Here is a 21737-nt window from a genome sequence, read left to right on the forward strand (position 1 = left end):
AGATGAGCATAGACTTCACTACCAAAGAGCTGGAAATATTGAAACCATCTGAAAGATTTTGAAATGGTTAAAATGGGCAAAAAGATAACCATTTGATAAAAACAGGACGATAATAAGTGGATTTGAAAATGAACCAAATAGTAATTAATCCTAGAAATAATGGCGTTTGAAATGAAAACAATGAGTTTATTGGAACAGTAAATGAGAGAGCATATTTTCTGAAGATAACTATAACCAAATCACCCAATTGTCAAGGTTTGGGAACATTAAGATTGACATGAATACTGTTAGTCTAATGTTTAATTTCAAAATCGTCAGAAGCAAGGTTGTCAGTTGTTACTGTTTCTGTTTTTAGGCAATATCATTGCCTAAAAATGCAGAATATCACAAGTCACAAGGTATTATCTTGGGTTACAGAAATGTAGTGTTTATAAACTCTGAATTTTTATAATAAACTTTTTTCCATTAAAAAAGTCTTTCTTGGGGCTTCCCTGGTGGCGCAGTGGTTGAGAATCTGCCTGCCAATGCAGGGGACATGGGTTTGAGCCCTGGTCTGGGAGGATCCTACATGCCACGGAGCAACTAGGCCCATGAGCCACAACTACTGAGCCTGCACGTGTGGAGCCTGTGCTCCGCAACAAGAGAGACCACGATAGTGAGAGGCCCGCGCACTGTGATGAAGAGTGGCCCCCGCTTGCCACAACTAGAGAAAGCCCTCGCACAGAAACGAAGACCCAACACAGCAAAAATAAATTAATTAATTAATAAACGCCTACCCCCAACATCTTCAAAAAAAAAGAATAAAGAAAACCACAGCTTTAAAAAAAAAGTCTTTCTTGATGCAGAGCTGTCCTACACGTGTAACTATTTATCATATATACCCTTTTTTTAAAGAACTTTATTTATTTATTTGGCTGCATCAGGTCTTAGTTGTGGTGTGCAGGCTCTTCGTTGTGGCATGTGGGCTCCAGAGCAAGCAGGCTCAGTAGTTGCGGTGCATGCGCAGGCTCAGTATTTGTGGCGCATGGACTTAGTTGTGCCGCGGCATGTGGGATCTTAGTTTCCCAGCCAGGGATCGAACCCACATCCCCCACATTGGAAGGCAGATTCTTACCACTGAACCACCTGGGAAGTCCCTATTGTATATACCCTTTGATCAAGCAATTCCACTTTTAGAAGTTGATCTGAAGGAAGTAATTGGGCAAATAGGCAAAGATTTATATAATTGGATGTTCATCATTATATTCCTTACAAGAAGAAATAGCCGAAAACTGGGACTTCCCTGGCTGTCCAGCCGTTAAGACTCCAGGCTTCCTCCACTGCAGGGGTCACAGGTTTGATCCCTGGTCAGAGAACTAGGATCCTGCATGCCTCACAGTGCTGTTTAAAAAGCAACCAGTATGAGGTTGATTTTATGAATTTTGAACTATTACGAAACCATTGAATTGATAGTCTGACTCTATTTATTTGTGTAAAAACGTGTCTTCCTCGTATTGTTTAAGTGGGCTATGAAACCGCAAGCATTTTTGGCCCTATTTTTATGAAAGAATGTACATGTATTTGAGTATATGGTGAAGTATATGAAATGTAAAATTGTTTATTTATGGATGGTAGTGTTTATACCTTCCCTCTTTTCTAATGAGCATTACTTTTATCTTTGTTTTCAAGTTGAAGAAAATTATATGCTTAAAATGATGTTTTGATACAATATCTTTTTCATTGACTAACATAATATACTCTTAAAAATGATACCTCTTACTACTGGTTGTCATTTTAAGAGGTTCTTAGAAAGGTAAGAGAATAATATTACCAGTACCAACTGTAGCTTTCAACATCTTATTAATATATCTCATTCACTCAGTTTATTCAGTGTCAGGATTTGGATGAAAAAAATCTTTGAAACCAAAATCAAATTATCTGTGCTTTTTTGTTTTATTTTTATTTTTTCCTTCTTTAATCATAGACCATTTACTGTGGGATACTAACTATTTTAGGATGCTTTTAATTAACCTGAGATATTCATTTCCATCAAAGGTGAAAAACCAGATTTCAGTACAGTCTTTTAAGCAGGTTAAGCGAGCTGGATATTTCTACTTTTCTTTCAGACAGAATTTTAAAAATAACTTTTATTGAAGTATAACATAAATATAAAAACAACTCAGTGAATTTTCACAAACTCAACCACCCCATGTAGCCAGCATTCAGTTTAAGAAATGGAACATTACCAGCACCCACCAAGATCTTGTGCTCCTTTCTCATCATTGCCCCACACCAGGGGTAACCATTTTCCTGACTTTAAATACCATAATTAGTCGTGCCTCTTTGTGAACTTAATATAAATGGAGTTATATAGTACACACTTTTATTCTGTATCCTTTCACTTAGTCTTGTTTGTGAGCGTTATCTATGCTATGGTACATAGTCATAGTTTGTTCAGACAGATTTTTAAAGGTACGTTTTAAAATGTAAGTGTCACAATTTTCAGGTATAAATATATTTTAAAATACTTAATAAAGCCTTTAATTTTTAAGTTTTGAAAAGTAACTGTAAAAATACAAAATGGGAATATTGTTTCTTTAACAAGATGGGAAGAAAATGTGTTTCTTTAATCGCAAGCTTAATATATGTCAGTTGAATATGAGACTGTCAGAAAAGCCAGTTCCCTCTTGGGCAAAATTGTAAGGGTCCAGTCCAAAAGAAGAGATAGTCCCCTTAATTTTGAGTCAATCAAATATTGGTTGTATTGTGTTTCTTCCCTCATAGGTTACTATTTTCATTAATCTTCTGTTTATTCTTCCATTTTTAATATAACCAGATATGTATATATATTCATATTCCTGTCTTATACAGAAGATAGCATATTATAACCACTGTCCAAATTCTTGCTTTTTTTCATTTAATAATACATATTAAAGAGCATTTGATAGCAATATATTGATATCTTCTCTTTTTTTTCCAGTTTTATGGCATTGCATTGTACAGATATACTTTGATTTATTCAGCCAGTCCCCTGTAGATAATCATTTAGACTGTTTTAGGGTTTTGCTATTAAAATGGTGGTACATTTTTAGCTTTTTGCAAACATTAGATTTTTTGCCAGTGTGTCTTGGGGTAGATCCCCTAAAAGTGGTCAAAGGAATAAATGCATGTGGTATTTTTCTAGTAACTGACAATTTCTATTTTGTAGGGATTATACCATTTTCCACACAAAACTTTTCCATACATGCATGAATTTGGTTTTGGGTTTTCTATCCTGGCCCATTGGATCTTTTGTCTTTTCATGTGCTATACTGTTTTAGTGATAGAGGCATTAAAAATTAATATTTGGTAGTTATCCCCTTCTTTTTAGATTTTGCTAGGTATTCTTGCTTATATAGTTTTCCCAATGAATGTTACAAGTTTTCTTATTCCTGAGAGAATCGTATTGGTATTTTTATTAGGATCACATTAAATTTATAAATTTGCTTTGGGGAAATTGTCAGCTTTATATCTTCCTATCCACAAACACAGTATGTCTTTACATTTGTTCAAGTCTTTCATTTGTATTTTATAGTTAAGAAAGACTCTTTATGTCAGTTATACCTCAATACAAAAAAAAAAAAAAAAAACTTTGCTGAAACGTGAAGAAGAAAAAAGTCTTTGTTATCTAAAAGTAAAACAGACTGTTGTGGGAAATGATAAATTCATTTGTAAAGTATATAATGAGGATTCATACATTAGATAGCAATTTATATTATGACTTAAAAGTTACTTCCAACTCTAAGATTTTATATAAAAACACATTCTAAAGAAAATATGAACATATTTTATTGTCTTTTCTATTCTTCTCACATGAAGAGAGAACTTGACTGCTCATTCAAGATTATAGTTAAGAATGTGTTAAAGGAGTAAAAGTTGGTCAGGAATTGTCCTGCATTGGTTTGAAATCATTGAAATTAAATAAGGAGGTAGGCAAAGAACCATTATTTTAAACGAGGACCATGGGATATTGTAGCTAACAATATCTTTTCAAAAACAGTACATTCATATGCTAATGTAATTTAGTCCATGTAAGGAGAAAGTAGACTATTTGCCTTTTTAAAACAATGTCAAAAAATACCATAGGGATATTTCTAAATGCTCAATAATGTGTATGTTCATATGGTTGAAAGTCAACAAAGATTACATCTATATAGTCTGATATAGCAGTAGAGGAACTAACATACTGTGACAGTATAACATTAGTTAGGTTTTTTTAAAAAAGCACTATTGCCTATCTTATATCTGATTTGTCATCATTTAGTTTGATTGTAATGCTAAACTGAAATGGTATATAAGCTTTACTCTCTCTGAAACCCTTTTCTTGTTCAAATTTTAGGATCCTTCAAAGTTGTACAAGAAATCAGGTGATGTTGCAGCCATTGAATGCCAGTCTGAGGAGAGCATCCATCTTCATTCACAGGGAGAAAACAATCCTTTGTCTAAGAAGCTTTCTCCAGTACACTCAGAAATGACAGATTACATTAATGCAGCATCATCTACTCTTGTTGGTAGCCAGGATCCTGATTTAAAGGACAGGGCATTACTTAATGGAGGAACGAGTGTAACGGAAAAGTTGGCACAGCTCATTGCAACTTGTCCTCCCTCCAAGTCTTCCAAGACAAAACCTAAGAAGTTAGGAACTGGCACTACTGCGGGACTGGTTAACAAGGATTTGATCAGGAAAGCAGGCATTGGCTCTGTAGCTGGAATAATACATAAGGACTTAATAAAAAAACCAACTATCAGCACAGCGGTTGGATTGGTAACTAAAGATCCTGGGAAAAAGCCAGTGTTTAATGCAACAGTAGGATTGGTCAATAAGGACTCTGTGAAAAAACTAGGAACTGGCACTACAGCGGTATTCATTAATAAAGACTTAGGCAAAAAGCCAGGGAATATCACTACAGTAGGACTGCTGAGCAAAGATTCAGGAAAGAAGCTAGGAATTGGTATTGTTCCAGGTTTAGTGAATAAGGAACCTGGAAAGAAGCTAGGACTTGGCACTGTGGTTGGACTAGTTAATAAAGACTTGGGAAAGAAATTGGGTTCTACTGTTGGCCTAGTGGCCAAGGACTGTGCGAAGAAGATTGTAGCAAATTCAACAATGGGATTAGTTAACAAGGACATTGGAAAAAAACTAGTGAGTTGTCCTATGGCAGGACTGGTCAGTAAAGATGCCATAAACCTTAAAGCGGAAGCACTGCTCCCCACTCAGGAACCACTTAAGGCTTCTTGTAGTACAAACATCAATAGTCATGAAAGTCAGGAACTTTCTGAATCCCTGAAAGACGGTGCCACCAGCAAAACTTTTGAGAAGAATGTTATACGGCAGAGTAAAGAAAGCATATTGGAAAAGTTCTCAGTTCGAAAGGAAATTATTAATTTGGAGAAAGAAATGTTTAATGAAGGAACATGCATTCAGCAAGACAGTTTCTCATCCAGTGAAAGGGGGTCTTATGAAACCTCAAAGCATGAAAAGCAACCTCCCGTATATTGCACTTCTCCGGACTTTCAAATGGGAGTTGCTTCTGATGCATCTACAGCAAAATCCCCTTTTAGTGCAGTAGGAGAAAGCAATCTCCCTTCCCCATCACCTACTGTATCTGTTAATCCTTTAACCAGAAGTCCCCCTGAAACGTCTTCACAGATGGCTCCTAATCCGTTACTTTTAAGTCCTACCACAGAACTAATGGAAGGAATTTCTGAATCTGTCGGAAAGAACCAATTTATTTCTGAAAGTACCCACTTGAACATTGGTCATAGGTCTGTGGGTCATAGCATGAATATTGAATGCAAAGGGATTGATAAAGAGGTAAATGATTCCAAAACTACACATATAGATATTCCAAGAATAAGCTCTTCTCTGGGAAAAAAGCCAAGTTTGACTTCTGATTCCAGTATTCATACAATTACGCCTTCAGTTGTTAACTTCACTAGTTTATTTAGTAACAAGCCCTTTCTAAAACTTGGTGCAGTAACTGCATCCGACAAACACTGCCAAGTTACTGAAAGCCTAAGCACTACTTTGCAGTCCAAACCATTAAAAAAAAGGAAAGGAAGAAAACCTCGGTGGACTAAAGTGGTGGCAAGAAGCACATGCCGGTCTCCAAAAGGGCTAGAATTAGAAAGATCAGAGCTTTTTAAAAATGTTTCTTGTAGTTCACTATCAAATAGTAATTCCGAGCCAGCCAAGTTTATGAAAAACATTGGACCATCTTCATTTGTAGATCATGACTTCCTTAAACGCCGATTACCAAAGTTGAGCAAATCTACAACTCCATCTCTTGCTCTCTTAACTGATAGTGAAAAACCATCTCATAAGTCTTTTGCTACTCACAAACTATCCTCCAGTATGTGTGTGTCTAGTGATCTTTTGTCTGATATTTATAAACCCAAAAGAGGAAGACCTAAATCTAAGGAGATGCCTCAACTGGAAGGTCCACCTAAAAGGACTTTAAAAATTCCTGCCTCTAAAGTTTTTTCTTTGCAGTCTAAGGAAGAACAAGAACCCCCAATTTTACAGCCAGAAATTGAAATTCCTCCCTTCAAACAAAGTCTGTCTGTGTCTCCTTTTCCGAAAAAGAGAGGCAGACCTAAGAGGCAAATGAGGTCACCAGTCAAGATGAAGCCACCTGTACTATCGGTGGCTCCATTTGTTGCCACTGAAAGTCCAAGCAAGCTTGAGTCTGAAAGTGACAACCATAGAAGTAGCAGTGATTTCTTTGAGAGTGAGGATCAACTTCAGGATCCAGATGATCTAGATGACAGTCACAGGCCAACTGTCTGTAGTATGAGTGACCTTGAGATGGAACCAGATAAAAAAGTTACGAAGAGAAACAATGGACAGTTAATGAAAACAATTATCCGCAAGATAAATAAAATGAAGACTTTAAAGAGAAAGAAACTGTTGAATCAGATTCTTTCAAGCTCTGTAGAATCAAGTAATAAAGGGAAAGTGCAATCCAAACTCCATAATACAGTGTCAAGTCTTGCCGCCACATTTGGCTCTAAATTGGGCCAACAGATAAATGTCAGCAAGAAAGGAACCATTTACATAGGAAAGAGGAGGGGTCGAAAACCAAAAACTGTCTTAAATGGCATTCTTTCTGGTAGCCCTACCAGCCTTGCTGTTCTTGAACAAACAGCTCAGCAGGCAGCTGGGTCAGCATTAGGACAGATTCTTCCACCTTTACTGCCTTCATCTGCTAGTAGTTCTGAGATTCTTCCATCACCTATTTGCTCTCAGTCTTCTGGGACTAGTGGAGGTCAGAGCCCTGTAAGTAGTGATGCAGGCTTTGTTGAACCCAGTTCAGTGCCATATTTGCATTTACACTCCAGACAGGGCAGTATGATTCAGACTCTTGCAATGAAGAAGGCCTCAAAGGGGAGGAGGCGGTTATCTCCTCCTACTTTGTTGCCAAATTCTCCTTCTCACTTGAGTGAACTCACATCTCTGAAAGAAGCTACTCCTTCTCCTATTAGTGAGTCTCATAGTGATGAGACCATTCCCAGTGATAGTGGAATTGGAACAGATAATAACAGCACATCAGACAGGGCAGAGAAATTTTGTGGGCAAAAAAAGAGGAGGCATTCTTTTGAGCATGTTTCTCTGATTCCCCCTGAAACCTCTACAGTCCTAAGCAGTCTTAAAGAAAAACATAAACATAAATGTAAGCGCAGGAATCATGATTACCTCAGCTACGACAAGATGAAAAGGCAAAAACGAAAACGGAAAAAGAAATATCCCCAACTCCGAAATAGACAGGATCCAGACTTTATTGCAGATCTGGAGGAATTAATAAGTCGCCTAAGTGAAATTCGAATCACTCATCGAAGTCATCATTTTATCCCCCGAGACCTTTTGCCAACTATTTTTCGAATCAACTTTAATAGTTTCTATACGCATCCTTCTTTCCCCTTAGACCCTTTGCACTACATTCGAAAACCTGACTTAAAAAAGAAGAGAGGGAGACCCCCTAAGATGAGGGAGGCAATGGCTGAAATGCCTTTTATGCACAGCCTTAGTTTTCCTCTTTCTAGTACTGGATTCTATCCTTCTTATGGCATGCCTTACTCTCCCTCACCCCTTACAGCTGCTCCCATAGGATTAGGTTACTATGGAAGATATCCCCCAACTCTTTATCCACCTCCTCCATCTCCATCTTTCACCACTCCACTTCCACCTCCTTCCTATATGCATGCTGGTCATTTACTTCTCAATCCCACCAAATACCATAAGAAAAAGCATAAGCTACTTCGACAGGAAGCCTTTCTTACAACCAGCAGGACTCCCCTTCTTTCTATGAGTACCTACCCTAGCGTCCCTCCTGAGATGGCCTATGGTTGGATGGTCGAGCACAAACACAGGCACCGTCACAAACACAGAGAACACCGTTCTTCTGAGCAGCCACAGGTTTCCATGGACACTGGCTCTTCCAGATCTGTCCTAGAATCTTTGAAGCGCTATCGATTTGGAAAGGATACTGTTGGAGAGCGCTATAAACATAAGGAAAAGCACCGGTGTCATATGCCCTGCCCTCATCTCTCTCCTTCAAAAAGCTTAATAAACAGAGAAGAGCAGTGGGTCCACCGAGAGCCTTCAGAATCTAGTCCATTGGCCTTGGGATTGCAGACACCTTTACAGATTGACTGTTCAGAAAGTTCTCCAAGTTTATCCCTTGGGGGATTCACTCCCAACTCTGATCTGGCCAGCAGTGATGAGCATACAAACCTTTTCACAAGTGCAATAGGGAGCTGCAGAGTTTCAAACCCTAACTCCAGTGGCCGAAAGAAACTAACTGACAGCCCTGGACTGTTTTCTGCACAGGACACTTCATTAAATCGGCCTCACAGAAAGGAGCCGCTGCCTTCCAGTGAAAGGGCAGTACAGACCTTGACAGGTAAGAGGGTTATTTTGTTGCCTGTTGTTTGTGTTAGAGAAATGGTGTATTTTGCCTACTGGTTGCCTGATACATGTTCATGAACTTTTAATAGCTCTAGTGTTTTTGTTTTTATAAATGTATTTTGAAATGTTATCTTCCAAGTTTTTATTTTCAGTAGATGTGAGAAGTAAGATAAGGCATGTCTTTGCATTAACTTTGAATTTTGAGAAGAGATCATTATCAAAACAAACAAAAAATAATACTCAACTTCTTGGAAATCAGGAAAAATGATTTTCTTATGCAAAAAGGCTATTATATAGTTTCTTTAGTGAGAAATGGCTGATAGATATCTGGGGTTTTTTAAAAAATTTTATTGAAGTATAGTTGATTTACAGTGTTGTGGATATCTGTTAATACCTATGCAGGATTTTTAATATATACTGATCCAGTTTATAAGTGTTTCTATGTTACAGGAAGAATATGTTGTTAACTCTGTGTGTCTCATAATAAAAATCTAAACAGTCAAAACTATCAACTTGTGGGAATTCCCTGGCAGTCCAGTAGTTAGGACTGTACGCCTTCACTGCTGCAGGCCTGGGTTCAATCACTGGTTGGGAAACTAAGATCCCACAAGCCATGTGGTGCAGCCAAAAACAAACAAAATTATCAACTTTGTAAAATTTAACTCAATATTTAGTGGGACTTCATTTTTCAGTGTACCTTTAGGTATCTTCATAAAAGTTGCTTAGGTTCAATAAAATGACATAAAGCAAATTTAGGTAATGCGTTTGTAATGTCTAGAAAGTGTCTTTTAAGAATTGAAAAGAAGATATGGGGCTTCCCTGGTGGCACAGTGGTTGAGAGTCCGCCTGCCGATGCAGAGGACACGGGTTCGTGCCCTGGTCCGGGAATATCCCACATGCCACAGAGCGGCTAGGCCCGTGAGCCATGGCCGCTGAGCCTGCGCGTCTGGAGCCTGTGCTCCGCAACAGGAGAGGCCATAACAGTGAGAGGCCCGCGTACCGCAAAAAAAAAAAAAAAGAAAGAATTGAAAAGAAGATAGAAAACAAGAAAAAGGAAGCATTGCCTATTCATGTATAAGATATCGCTAAGTCAGAAGTTATCAGAGATCTCAACGCGATCTCAATGGGTTTGTAAATTAACTCTAGAAAGTCCATAAAACCTCTGATGTTGTAAGTAAAATTATGTGTATGTATGCTTGTGTGTATTTTTCAGGAGAAAATGCATATATTTTTTCAGATTCTCCAAGTAAACTCTGTAAGCCTCAATATCCCTTCCTATAAAATGGGGTTAGTAGGGTTATTATAAACAGTAAATGAGATTATAGTATTTATTAAAATGATTTGCACATAGTAAGCACACAAATGTTAATTGATATTATTCCCCCCAAATATTAAAAACTTGTGCGTTAGAGGAAATGATAAACCCCTCAAAGAGAAGAGTTTTTTTTTCCTGATTTTAATTATTTGTGAACTTTTGAAAAATAAAAGCTATCTTGGTGGAGCTGAGCATTCTTTAGTTTTTAACAATGTAATAAAGAGGGGAAAAATCCTAAACTCTAATTAGGTTCATTCAACAAATTTTTTGACAGACATTTAATCAACAGCAGTTATTGAATATCTACTGTCAGCCAGACATTGTACTTTGTGGGCCCTTTTTTTTTTTTTTTTTTTTTTTTGTGGTACGCGGGCCTCTCACCGTTGTGGCCTCTCCCATTGTGGAGCACAGGCTCCGGACGCGCAGGCTCAGCGGCCATGGCTCATGGGCCCAGCCGCTCCACGGCATGTGGGATCTTCCCGGACCGGGGCACGAACCCGTGTCCCCTGCATCGGCAGGCGGACTCTCAACCACTGCGCCACCAGGGAAGCCCTGTGGGCCCTTTTGATATAATAGGGAACAAAGCACACAGGTTCATTGTTCTCATGGATCTTAATATTGGAAGAGATGGGTAATAAAAATAATTGCACATTAAATGTCATAAAAATTGTGACAAATGGTATATAAATACATATACATATATTTAAAGTCCAGGGTTCTATGGGAGTATGAAATGGGGGCCTAACTCAGGAAGGCTTCCCTGAGAAAGTGACCCTAGACAGTTAACTTGAATGAAGGATGAGCAGTAGTTAGCTAGGTGAACAGAATTCCACTTACTCATTTATTCATTCATTCACTCACTCATTTATTTATTGAATTCCAAAACATCTAGCATTCTTCTAGTCACTGGTATATAGTAGAGAGTAAAGACATATCTGGCCTCATTAACTTTCAGCTTGGTGAAGGAAGACAAACTATAGAGTGGTAAGCACATAAATAATGGCATAATTGATAAAAATGCTATCAAATTAATTAATATAAGTGTTAGGGTACATAACTAAGGGGAGAGGGGTGCCTATTTAGATAGAGTTATTAGTTATGGTCCAAGGATAAAAAGTTGCAATTTAAGGATGTGAAACCACCAAGCTTCTCAAGCTGAGGATTGGGTGAAGAGCACTTTTGAGGATCCTGAACTGGAAAGGAGCTTAGATGTTATAAAAGCGGGGGAGCGCTCAGAAGGTTCATTGTGGTAGGAGAGGGAATACAAGAGAGAGAATAGTGAGAGAATTGTGGTGAAAGAAAGAAGACAGACCACGTGTTAAGAGATTTTGGATTTTATACTAAGCAAAAAGAAGTATTGATTTTAAATTTACATTTTTAAAAGATTGTTCTAGCTCATGTGTGAACATTGAATTGTAGAAGACAAAAATAGCTACAGGGAAACCAATTAGTAGACAATTGCAGTAGTCTAGATAAAATGATGATACTTAAGGGTGTTGGCAGACTCCTTCATGAATATTTGAGATGTTCATGGTGCAGTGTCCTGATACAGAGAAGACTAGAGGAGGAGAGATTTGGGGAGAGTACAAGTTTGCTTTTTAATATATATAAACCTTGAGATGCCTTTAGAAACTTCAGGTGGTGATGTTGAGCAGACATTTGGGTGTCTAGTTCTGGAGCTCAAGAGAGATGTTTGGGCTAGAGATAAGGGCATTTCACTATGAGGTTTTGAAAAACTTTGGTGATATTATTCACTAAAAATAAAAGGATGTCTGGAAAAGATAGAGTTGGGAACAGGCTCTCAGAACTTCTGAAACTTTGTAACCAGAGCACCAAGAAAAATAGTCATTCTGGAAAATATCAGCAGCAGGTAAAAATACATGTTAATTTATTTAATAAGTAAAGAAATACTACATTAAACATAGGACTCTTTAGGAGAAGATGAAGGTAGCCTGATAGAAACAGATATAAAGAAGGGTTGAAGCTGCTGAGTTGTAGACACAAAGCATATCATAAATATGAAGTGATGCCAGATATAGCTGGTTCTGGTTTATTGTCCTTATTTGTCTCTTTCTCATGAAGGTTGGGGGAACCACACAATAAGCACTTGTAGGAAAATCTGTGACCAGTTGTAGCCAAGAGGGTGAATGGGCATTCTGAACAGAACTGCATTGTTCAATGGTTTACTGCATTTAGTTTGTGTTAGAGTATTCTTTGTTTAGCTGCTAACTTGGTGCTTCAAAACATTAATGTACTCTGAAAAATCACATATGAACTCCATGTCATTCTGGTATTCTATTTATCAATTGTATGTGTGCTGTTTCACTCTACAGAAACATTCTAACAAAATAGACTATACATCTATGAATCCTCTGTTTATCTATCTACCTGTTGTCGTGAGAGAGATGATATTTCCCTACCTACAGAGAATATAAAGTGAGAAAAGAAAAGAGCCTTGGACAGCGGACAGCTTTTTCAGTATTTAAAGTAGTGATTAAAAACCATCAGCCTTTGGTTTATATATGACCCTTTGTGATGATTTCTACAGTTTGTTTGCTTTTTTAATTGCTAAAATTTAAAAATCTGGAGATTTCACATAAGCATGCAGAATTCTGCTTTTCTTTGAAAAGAAATCAGAACATCTGACAACAGTTAATCCGTATTTCCTGGATGACATCAAGCTTGGGTCTCAGTAGTGGCTGCCCTTCCCCCTTCCCCAAGTCTTTAGTTGGGATATACATTCTTCAGTTTTCCTCAGTCCTCACAGTGTCCTGTTGTGTGTTATATCGGCCCAGTTCAACTATTTAAGAGATTTATCTGGCTCCAAGGAATATTGAGTCTGAGGCCCCTAATTTAAGAGTTGTGAGAAGGAGCTTATAAGAAGTGGGGGAATCGAGGTGAAGGTAAAGTGAAATGACAGCTTAGGTTGTTGAATGTATCATCTACATGGACATTAACGTCACCCAAGAGGCCATTTATAGGAGTCAGGGTGGAAGGGATGAATCTGAATCTGGTTTCAGGGACGTTGGAGAATGAGATAGCAGGGAAAGCTAGCATATGCAGAAATACCTGCTTTATGAATAAGAACCTTTTTTTTTCCCCTTCCTTTAAAAATATAACATACAAAAACTTTAAGACTCTCCAAAGTCACTGTTCTGACACCAATCTTTTGTCACCAACTGAGTTTCCTACAATTTAGATCAATTTTGATACTACCTACCTGGAGATAGAGAAGACCCTACAAGTTAAGAGCAAAGTTTTTTGAAGACTGCCCCCACTTAAGATGCCAGTGGCAAGTTTCAGTGTCCCCAATCCACCCACACTTCTGCCCAGCTTGTTACAAGTTTAGGGGCTACCACAACCCCTCAGTTTTGATAATTTGGTAGAGTGGCTCATAGAACTTACTGAAACCACTATAATTACAATTACAATTATAACAGATCAGGAATTGAAGAGAAGCATAGGGCAATAGCTGGGGCGGGAAAGGGGACACAGAGCTTCCATACCCTCTCTGTGGAATCTGGGTGTGTCATGCTCCCAGCACATCATTGTGTTCACCAACCAAGAAGCTTCACCAGGCCTCTGTGTCCAGAATTTTGATTGGGGCTTCACTATATAGGTGTGATTGATTAAATCATTGGCCATGTGATTGAATTCAATCTCAGGTCCATCTCCACCCTCTGTAGATTGGGCTCACCCAAAGTTTCAGCTCTCTAATCATGTGGTTGGTCTCTAGTGACCAGCCTCCATCCTGAGGGAATCTTAGGGTTCACCTTAAGTCACCTCTTTGGCATAACAAAGACACTCCTATCAGGAAATTTCAAGGTTTTTGAAGTTCTGTGCCAGGAATCAGAGATCAGGTATATTCTTCATTATATCACAAGTCTAATTTAACTTGTTTTGTTAATTGATCTGTACCTTGGAATCTCTGTCTTCTTCACAGTTACTCTTTTGATACGTAGGTAGAAATGTGTCTTGATTTTCTAATAGGAATTTTTTTCAGATAGACATGAAAATTGGCTTACCTATCCACATAAAACCAGTTGAGAAAAAGATTTTAGTTAAGGAAAATAATAAGAAAATAGTGCTAAATCATGGGATATCTTCTAATTTGATCACTTTCAAGATCAGAATTTGTTTTGTTTAGGCAAAGCTTTATGAACTTGATTTTTTAATCTTAACTGTTATGATGGTCGCTGTCCCTTTAGTTATTTTGTATCTGTTGTTTGCCGGGTACAAGGAATACAAACAAAAGGAATAAGATATAATTTCTGCCTTCAAGGAATTTATATTTCAGTGGAGTACATAAACATGTATCCAAATAGTTATTGATAGATAGCTCCTAAAATTGAGATACAATGTGTTTTGGGGAGCAGAGAAGAGAGGGACTCACTTAAAAGGAGCCAGGAAGATGTTTTGAGTTTAGTGTGCAAAGAATAAAGGGTGAAGACTATTTCTTTTAGAGAAATAAGCTTTTTAGGGTTTTGGAGACATGATACTATACTCAGGTAACTGTAAATAGCCTGATATGAGACCAGGAGATGAGCTTGGAAAAGATAGGGGACAGATCATAAAGCCTCTTGTTAATATAGAATACCAAGGAGTTTGGAGTTTACCCTATAGGCAGTGGGAAGTTAAGGGTTTTAAAGCAGAATGATTTGCTAAGATTATATGGATAGCACTATGATAGATGGATTAGAGAAAGATCAGTTGGACCAGTTTGGATATTGTCTCAGCAAAATATTATGGGGGCCTGAACTAAGGTAGTGATAGAGAAAACAATATTCCAGAGAAATAGATTTTTCAAAGAGGTGAAGAAAGAGGGGAGGGCTTCCCTGGTGGCGCAGTGGTTGAGAGTCTGCCTGCCGATGCAGGGGACACGGGTTTGTGCCCCGGTCTGGGAAGATCCCACATGCCGCAGAGCAGCTGGGCCTGTGAGTCACGGCCACTGAGCCTGCGCATCCGGAGCGCCTGTGCGGCAAAAAAAAAAAAAAAAAAAAAGATTTTAGCATGTCTCCAAGATACCTCTCTTGGGCAGTTGGTTGAATGGTGACGTGATTAAGTGAAAGGTGGCGACTGGAGATGGAAAATGGAGTTTCATGCTGTTTAGTGGGATATGTGGATATATGGATCTGTAGCTCAAAAGAAATCAAACCTGAAGGTAAAAGTTTTAGATAAGTGGTTGTTTAAGCGAAGGAAATAAGAGAAGGAATGATAATATGTAGGGTAAACACACTGGGTTTCTTAAGGGAGTTTGTAGTCAAGAGTGTCAGGTGCTACAGAGATCATTTAGATAAGGACTGAAAGTAGACAGTTTGCTTTAGCAGATTATCTTTTGTGATCTAAGAGCGATTTCCACAGTGGCAATTGTTAGATTTCTGGAGGTTAAGGAATGAATGGGGAATAATAAGGAAATGCAGGTGATTAAAATTCTTACAGCTTTAAATTTTGTAGCATTTCTGACTGGTTTATTATGTACTCTTCCCTTATAATTTTGTATTCTGTCAAGGAAATAACTGCATCTTCTAGATCTGTAATTGTTTCAGTGTCACATAGTTTTTCCTTCTTAAAGTATAAAAAGCATAACTAAATTTCATGTTATCTTAAATTGACCTTCTCAGTCTTCAGTTGATAATTTTTCCATACATAACTTGGAGATAGATTCATTATACATAAATTGCTTTCCTGTTAAAATGTCCAAAAAACTATTTAGTATACCATGTACTCCAAAATTGTCAGTTACCTTCGGGACATTATTATCCTGAAACAGCTGGCCAGTGGCCAAAGCTAGAACAGTTTAAGAGGAAAGGGACAAATCATCCTTACAGAAGAATTCCAAATAATGTATTAGACTATCCCCTTCAAGGAAGTGGAACTTAATTCCCCTTTTCCTGAATATGGGTTGGACTTAGTGACCTAATTCCAAAGAACAGAGTATGGAACGGAAAAAGTACTAACTTTACAGTGAAGAGGCCTAGCAGACAGCACCTTAAACCAAGTGAAAGTATAATTTCACCAGTGATGAATCACGATGGTAATATGTACCCTCTGATATAATGTGATTAGAATGGAACGTCATTCTTGTGGTGGTCTTTCCAAAAACCCATAACCCCAGTGTAATCATAAGAAAACATCAAAAAAGGGGGAGTGGACAGAACATTGTATAAAATACCTAGCCAATGTGGACAGAACATTGTATAAAAATCCTGGCTAATACTCCTCAAGAGTATCAAAGACATGGAAAAACAAGGAAAGCTTGAGAAACCATCACAGATCAGAGAAAATTAAGGAGACTTGACAGCTAAATACAATGTGATATCCAGATTGTAACCTGGACAGGAAAAGGACATGAGTAGAAAAATTATACTGATGTTAATTTCATAGTTTTGACAAATGTACCATAGTTAAGTAAGACATTAACATTAAGGAAAGTTGGGTAAAGGGTATATGAGAATTTTTGCTCTGTACTGTCTTTGCAACTTTTCTGTAAATTTAAAATTATTCCAAAACAATCAGGTTAGTTTTTTTTAAAAAGCAGAGTACTAATTGTCAAGTGAAACCAATCTCAAACTGATAACTGATTAAGGAAAAAATAAAAAATATTCTTTACTGTTTGCATTGAGTAGATTTATCATAAGTGTTAGTTGGAATAAAACAGGCATGTTTGATAAATTATGTTGATGTAAATTTGAGGAAGATAGATCAGGGACACAGGCAGAAATGATAGATATGTTGTCCGGAACAAGGCATTTAACCTTTTCTCTCCTTGTTTCATATGTGGGGAAATCAAACTGACTTAATCACTCCAGCAGTTTTGGATTAAATCTCATAAAGCTTTAAAAAGAAAACTGGTCTAGTCATTTTATAAGTAATTGTGCATTTTATCATTTTATAAGTGATAGCTTATTTTTTAACTTATATACTCTTCTATACTGTTATATACTAACAGTCTAAAATCAGCTTGATGCAAATAAAATTGTAATAAAATTATACTCTTAAATGAGGCCAGGTTTTCTGGTTTCACCCAATTCTGATAACTAATTCTATTTATTTAAGTATCTATGTTAAGTAGACATGTAATAGGACTGGTGAGGAAGAGTTTCTGACCTGGAGTGTCAGATTCTCCATCCCTGCTTTTCAGCATTTTCAATTCATGTCTAGCTGCACGTGCCAGAACCTGCAACCTGATTTCAAAAATGGGGAGAGCAGTCACATGGAGTATTTTTGCATTTATAGCTTACAAATTATAGAATGAAAAAAAGTTATCTATCTATCTATATAAACAGTTATCTTGTCCCCCAAGAAAAAATTAGGGCTAAATCTTCTTTTTGTTTGGAAAAAGTTTATTCACTATAGTAGAAGCATAATGGTTGAAGCACAGTATTCTGCGTCTTATTTTTAACTGAAGAATGTAAGCATTGATCAGAATTTTCTGATTTCTGACAATTTCTCTAGGGTGGTGTGTAAGATGCACCCATAAGTGAAGTGTGACCGTGTGGACATGAAATCAGAAAATTTATTGTGGTGGTTAGTACAGTTCTGGGAATTTCCAGAGGAATTCCATTTCAGCAAATTATCTGATTTGGGCAGTATGAGAAATACCCTGATTGGAAGGAGAAAAACACAGGCTTTTTAGCTTCAAAATCACCAGCACAGTCTCTGAATCATTCTTGTACTGCATTTAATTGGTGACTCAGATGAAATGTATTGCTTTCAGTAAATATATTTCCCACAATTGGAAACAGCTGTTTTTATCGAGGAACCAGTTTTTATCTCAGCATTCAGCTCATTCAGAAGAAGCTTCCAGAGCTCTTAGGATCTGTGAACTATAGCAGAGGATTCAGAATTTAGATCTGGAAACAAAAAAACTTGATCAGAGATTTCCACATAGTTGATGTTTTACGTTCACATTATTTTACTATGGTATCCATTTTAATTATAACCAGTTTTGATTCAGTCACTTTTTGACAAACATTGCCAGTAGTCTTGATTTAAAAATAATAAAAGAAGAGGAATTTCTTAAAATTTTGTAACATGCTTTAGTTTGGGTGGGAAGGAGCAATTTAAATGTTAGAAATTAGTTTTAAATGTGTTATTTAAAAATAAATTTATATCATCTATGAACTGATTAACAGTGTCTTTCTAAGTCTAGCATACTTAATCTGTTTTTCCATAGCTTACCCAAAGATATTTATAGCATTAGAAACATCAGACAGTTTGCTCATTCAAACCATTCCCTAGTTCCTTGGGTCTTCAGTGTTGAACTCCCAACAGGGTGTAACCAAAACTCATAACTATATTGTTGTTAAAGTTTTAATAGTGGATTTAGACTAAAGAAATGCATGTTTTATCCAACCAATTGTTGGTTTCATTCACTATGTTCTTTTGCTAATTTACATTTGGAAATTCCTCATTTTTTAGCCTGGGATACTCAGGGCTTCAGTGAAGTAGTTAGGTTGAATCTTTTCCAGTGTTTTCTTTGTGATGTCTTCCACCTCTCCCCCACACTATTATCAGTGGGAATTTTCTCTATTTATGCTGATATCTTTGCCCATATGACTGTCCTCACACCCAGGCATCTGTAAATGTACTATTTCTTTTTTATCTTAGATTTGTTTCTGTTCCTCTTCTATAGACATCAATCAACATCTCTTGTGACAAATCAACTTCAGAAGAGCTTTTTGGTTTCCACCCATTTTTGTGTATAATATAAAGATTTCCAGATTCTTATCCCTTTTAAACCTAGTTATGTTCTTTGTTTTCTCAACTTTCTGACATTCTAATCCATGGTTTGATCTTATGGTTTTGCTCTAAAAGTACCATCTTTCCTCCTCTTTGTCTAATTTGACACAAATGTTTCCCTAAACCTGTTTTTCTCTTTAAAAGCTCATCCAATAAATGGCCAAATAAAAACGCAGAGATCCTACAATCAAAACCACTTCCAAGGCTCCCTCACATTTCCAAGTTTGTTTGTTTTTTTATTCTTAATTCCCTCTTTATTATCCCAATTGATGGTATTCTCTTTTTTCAGTTTCCCTCCTTAGTAGTAGTCTGCCTTCATTTTTACATGAAGGCCTCAACTGAAGAAAAAGAATTTACTTGTGGTAGTCACCTTACATTTATGTTAAAGTCCAGTTTTATTTAGGTACTTCTTTTGTGACTTATCTTTAAGTTCTGTTTCCTGCATTTATATGTATAGAATTTCTAAACATGTTTCTGAAGCTGTCATCTGTGTGATGAGACATTCAGTAGGATTTCTACCAAATATTGAATGGAGGGATTCCCATTAATATTCTCTGTTTATTCTGAAGTACTTAATTATTCAGCTTTAATACTGTATTGAAATGAGAAATGGGAACTCATTTCAGTGGGAACTCTCTGATACTCAGAATTGTATGTGTTCTCTGTGTATATTCTTTGAGGAAGTATCAGATTTTCTTGAATTGGAATACATACAAACTTCCTGTCTTATGAGGAGTGGAGAGTCTTCACATATCCCTCCAGGCAGATCTAAAATGACCATTGATGCTGCGGCCATACCACCCTGAACACTCCCCATCTCGTCTCATCATAAAATGACCACTGATTACACACGAACAAACATTCATCACATGATGGAGACAGTAACAAAGCAGTAACTCCCTTGAGGAATCAGCCATGATTTAGAAGAACCAAAGAGCCAAACAGTGGAAGCAGAAAACTACTTTTTCCCCTGGTACAGAGCTGAACAGAGAACTAAACACTTTCTGGTTCTGACTCATCATTTGGGCACATCTTATTTTATTGATATAATCCAGAGCATAATCCCAACCCTGGAGAAGCTATGATGAAGAGTCAGTGAATTAGAAGATTCACTTTAGAGGAGTTCTTTCCAACCTTTGTAGTTACCTACCAGCCTTGGAGGTACCTATCTTAATAGTATTTCTTAATTAGAGGTACTTATTTTACTAGTACTTCTTTATGTTTAAGATAAATGCTTGATATTCTAGATTAGTTCCAGTCCCTGTCCTTTTTTAATTTTTATTTTAATATTGAATGGTTGCCTATGCATGTCAGTGACATGATTAAGTATTTAGGGTCTAAACATTCTGTGATAAACCTAAGGAGCCAATTTATGTATAATAGTATAACATTTATGAAAACCTTTTGAATTTTTTATATTACCTCATTTCGGAACTCACAACAACCATGTTAGTTAAGAGTCCTTTATTAAACCAACATTCGAATATGTTTACTTGTATACATTTGAATGTGTTTCATAGCAGAGCCAGGAATCAAACTCAGGATACCTTACTCCATAGTTCATGTACCTAACATTACTACACTCAACTCTGCATTGCATTCTGTTTTAGGTTTTGAAGCATAAATATATTGGTCTCTTTTGAAATGGACATGCTAGTTCTCTGGGCAATATCTTGTTCTTCCCCATCCACCCAGTAGCATAATGGCACTTATAAAACAGTATGTTTCTGGTAGTGTTAGAGATAGTGTTTGCCGATTTCATATGATTTCTGCTATTAGGCCAGTTTTAACATGCTTGTGAACATCTTTAACAAATTATTAACTCTTTCATATGAGTTTATATCATCATTTTCCAGTCTTAAACTTGGTTGCTTTACATCCTTAGTTAATGTTTTTTTTTTTTCAGGTATCCTCATCCTCTTACTGTTCCTATAAGCAATATTTTTAAGTGAAATAAAGGTCTAGATCTGCTGAGTATCAAGCCCTAGAGGTCTGTATCTTAGGGATACAACTTTATTCCCCCTTAAATATGGAAAATTGTTAAGAACAACTCCACTCTGTATGAACAGGGAATTCAAACAGACTTTTTGAAATGAAAAAGGAGAACCCTCCTGAATGAAGTTTTATTCCAGTTTCCTATTACATCCTAAGAATAGGCTGCTGGCCTCCATTACTTTCAGGAAATGAAAAATGGCTCAGAAGCTAAGTGAGCTAAGCCATCTCTCTCTCAATTGTTTCAGTTTCTCAGGAATTGCTGTACAAAGCTGCCAATAACGATCTCCGGGGATCTGACCCCCATTCCACCTCCCACTGCCTCCTCTGCAGCTCCAGATGCCACCAAAAGAAGGAGCTTTGAAGAAAGTGCCTGTACCCTCTTTTACCCTGAGGTGGGTGAGGCCAGGCAGGGTGATTCTCAGGATATCCTGATGATCAAAGGTATAGTTGAAGCCTTCATCAAGACTTTCTTGAAGATGACCAAGAAATTTGGGAAACGTTGCCAAATAGCCTAGAAACTGAAGATGGAGCTCAAGAATGGATGGCACAAATGCCACCTGAAGTGTAATACATGATAACATACAAGACCCTAAATAAGCTCCTTGAGGGCAGAAACTATTATACTGTTTTTGTCTCTCCCTCCCCCCACCTCCACATTGTCTAGCATAGTGCCAAACATATAAACTGTAGTCAATAAATGTTAGTTTATGGCTGAGAGAGAAGACTTTTATAAAAAGTGCTCTCCAACCCCTTCTTTCC

General features: G+C 37.1%; 1 protein-coding gene across 1 annotated transcript in view; it reads left to right on the forward strand.

Annotated features, from left to right (window-relative positions):
- The window catches only part of ASH1L (ASH1 like histone lysine methyltransferase), a 217146-nt gene that overhangs the window by 57553 nt on the left and 137856 nt on the right, over positions 1 to 21737 (forward strand). Inside the window, exon 3 of the mRNA XM_007457931.1 lies at positions 4358 to 8921. Coding sequence (XP_007457993.1) covers positions 4358 to 8921 — 4564 coding nt within the window. The remainder of the gene's footprint in view (positions 1 to 4357; positions 8922 to 21737) is intronic.

The sequence above is a fragment of the Lipotes vexillifer genome, unplaced genomic scaffold, assembly GCF_000442215.2.
Source record: "Lipotes vexillifer unplaced genomic scaffold, Lipotes_vexillifer_v1.1 scaffold238, whole genome shotgun sequence".
NCBI classification, from domain to species: Eukaryota; Metazoa; Chordata; class Mammalia; order Artiodactyla; family Lipotidae; genus Lipotes; species Lipotes vexillifer.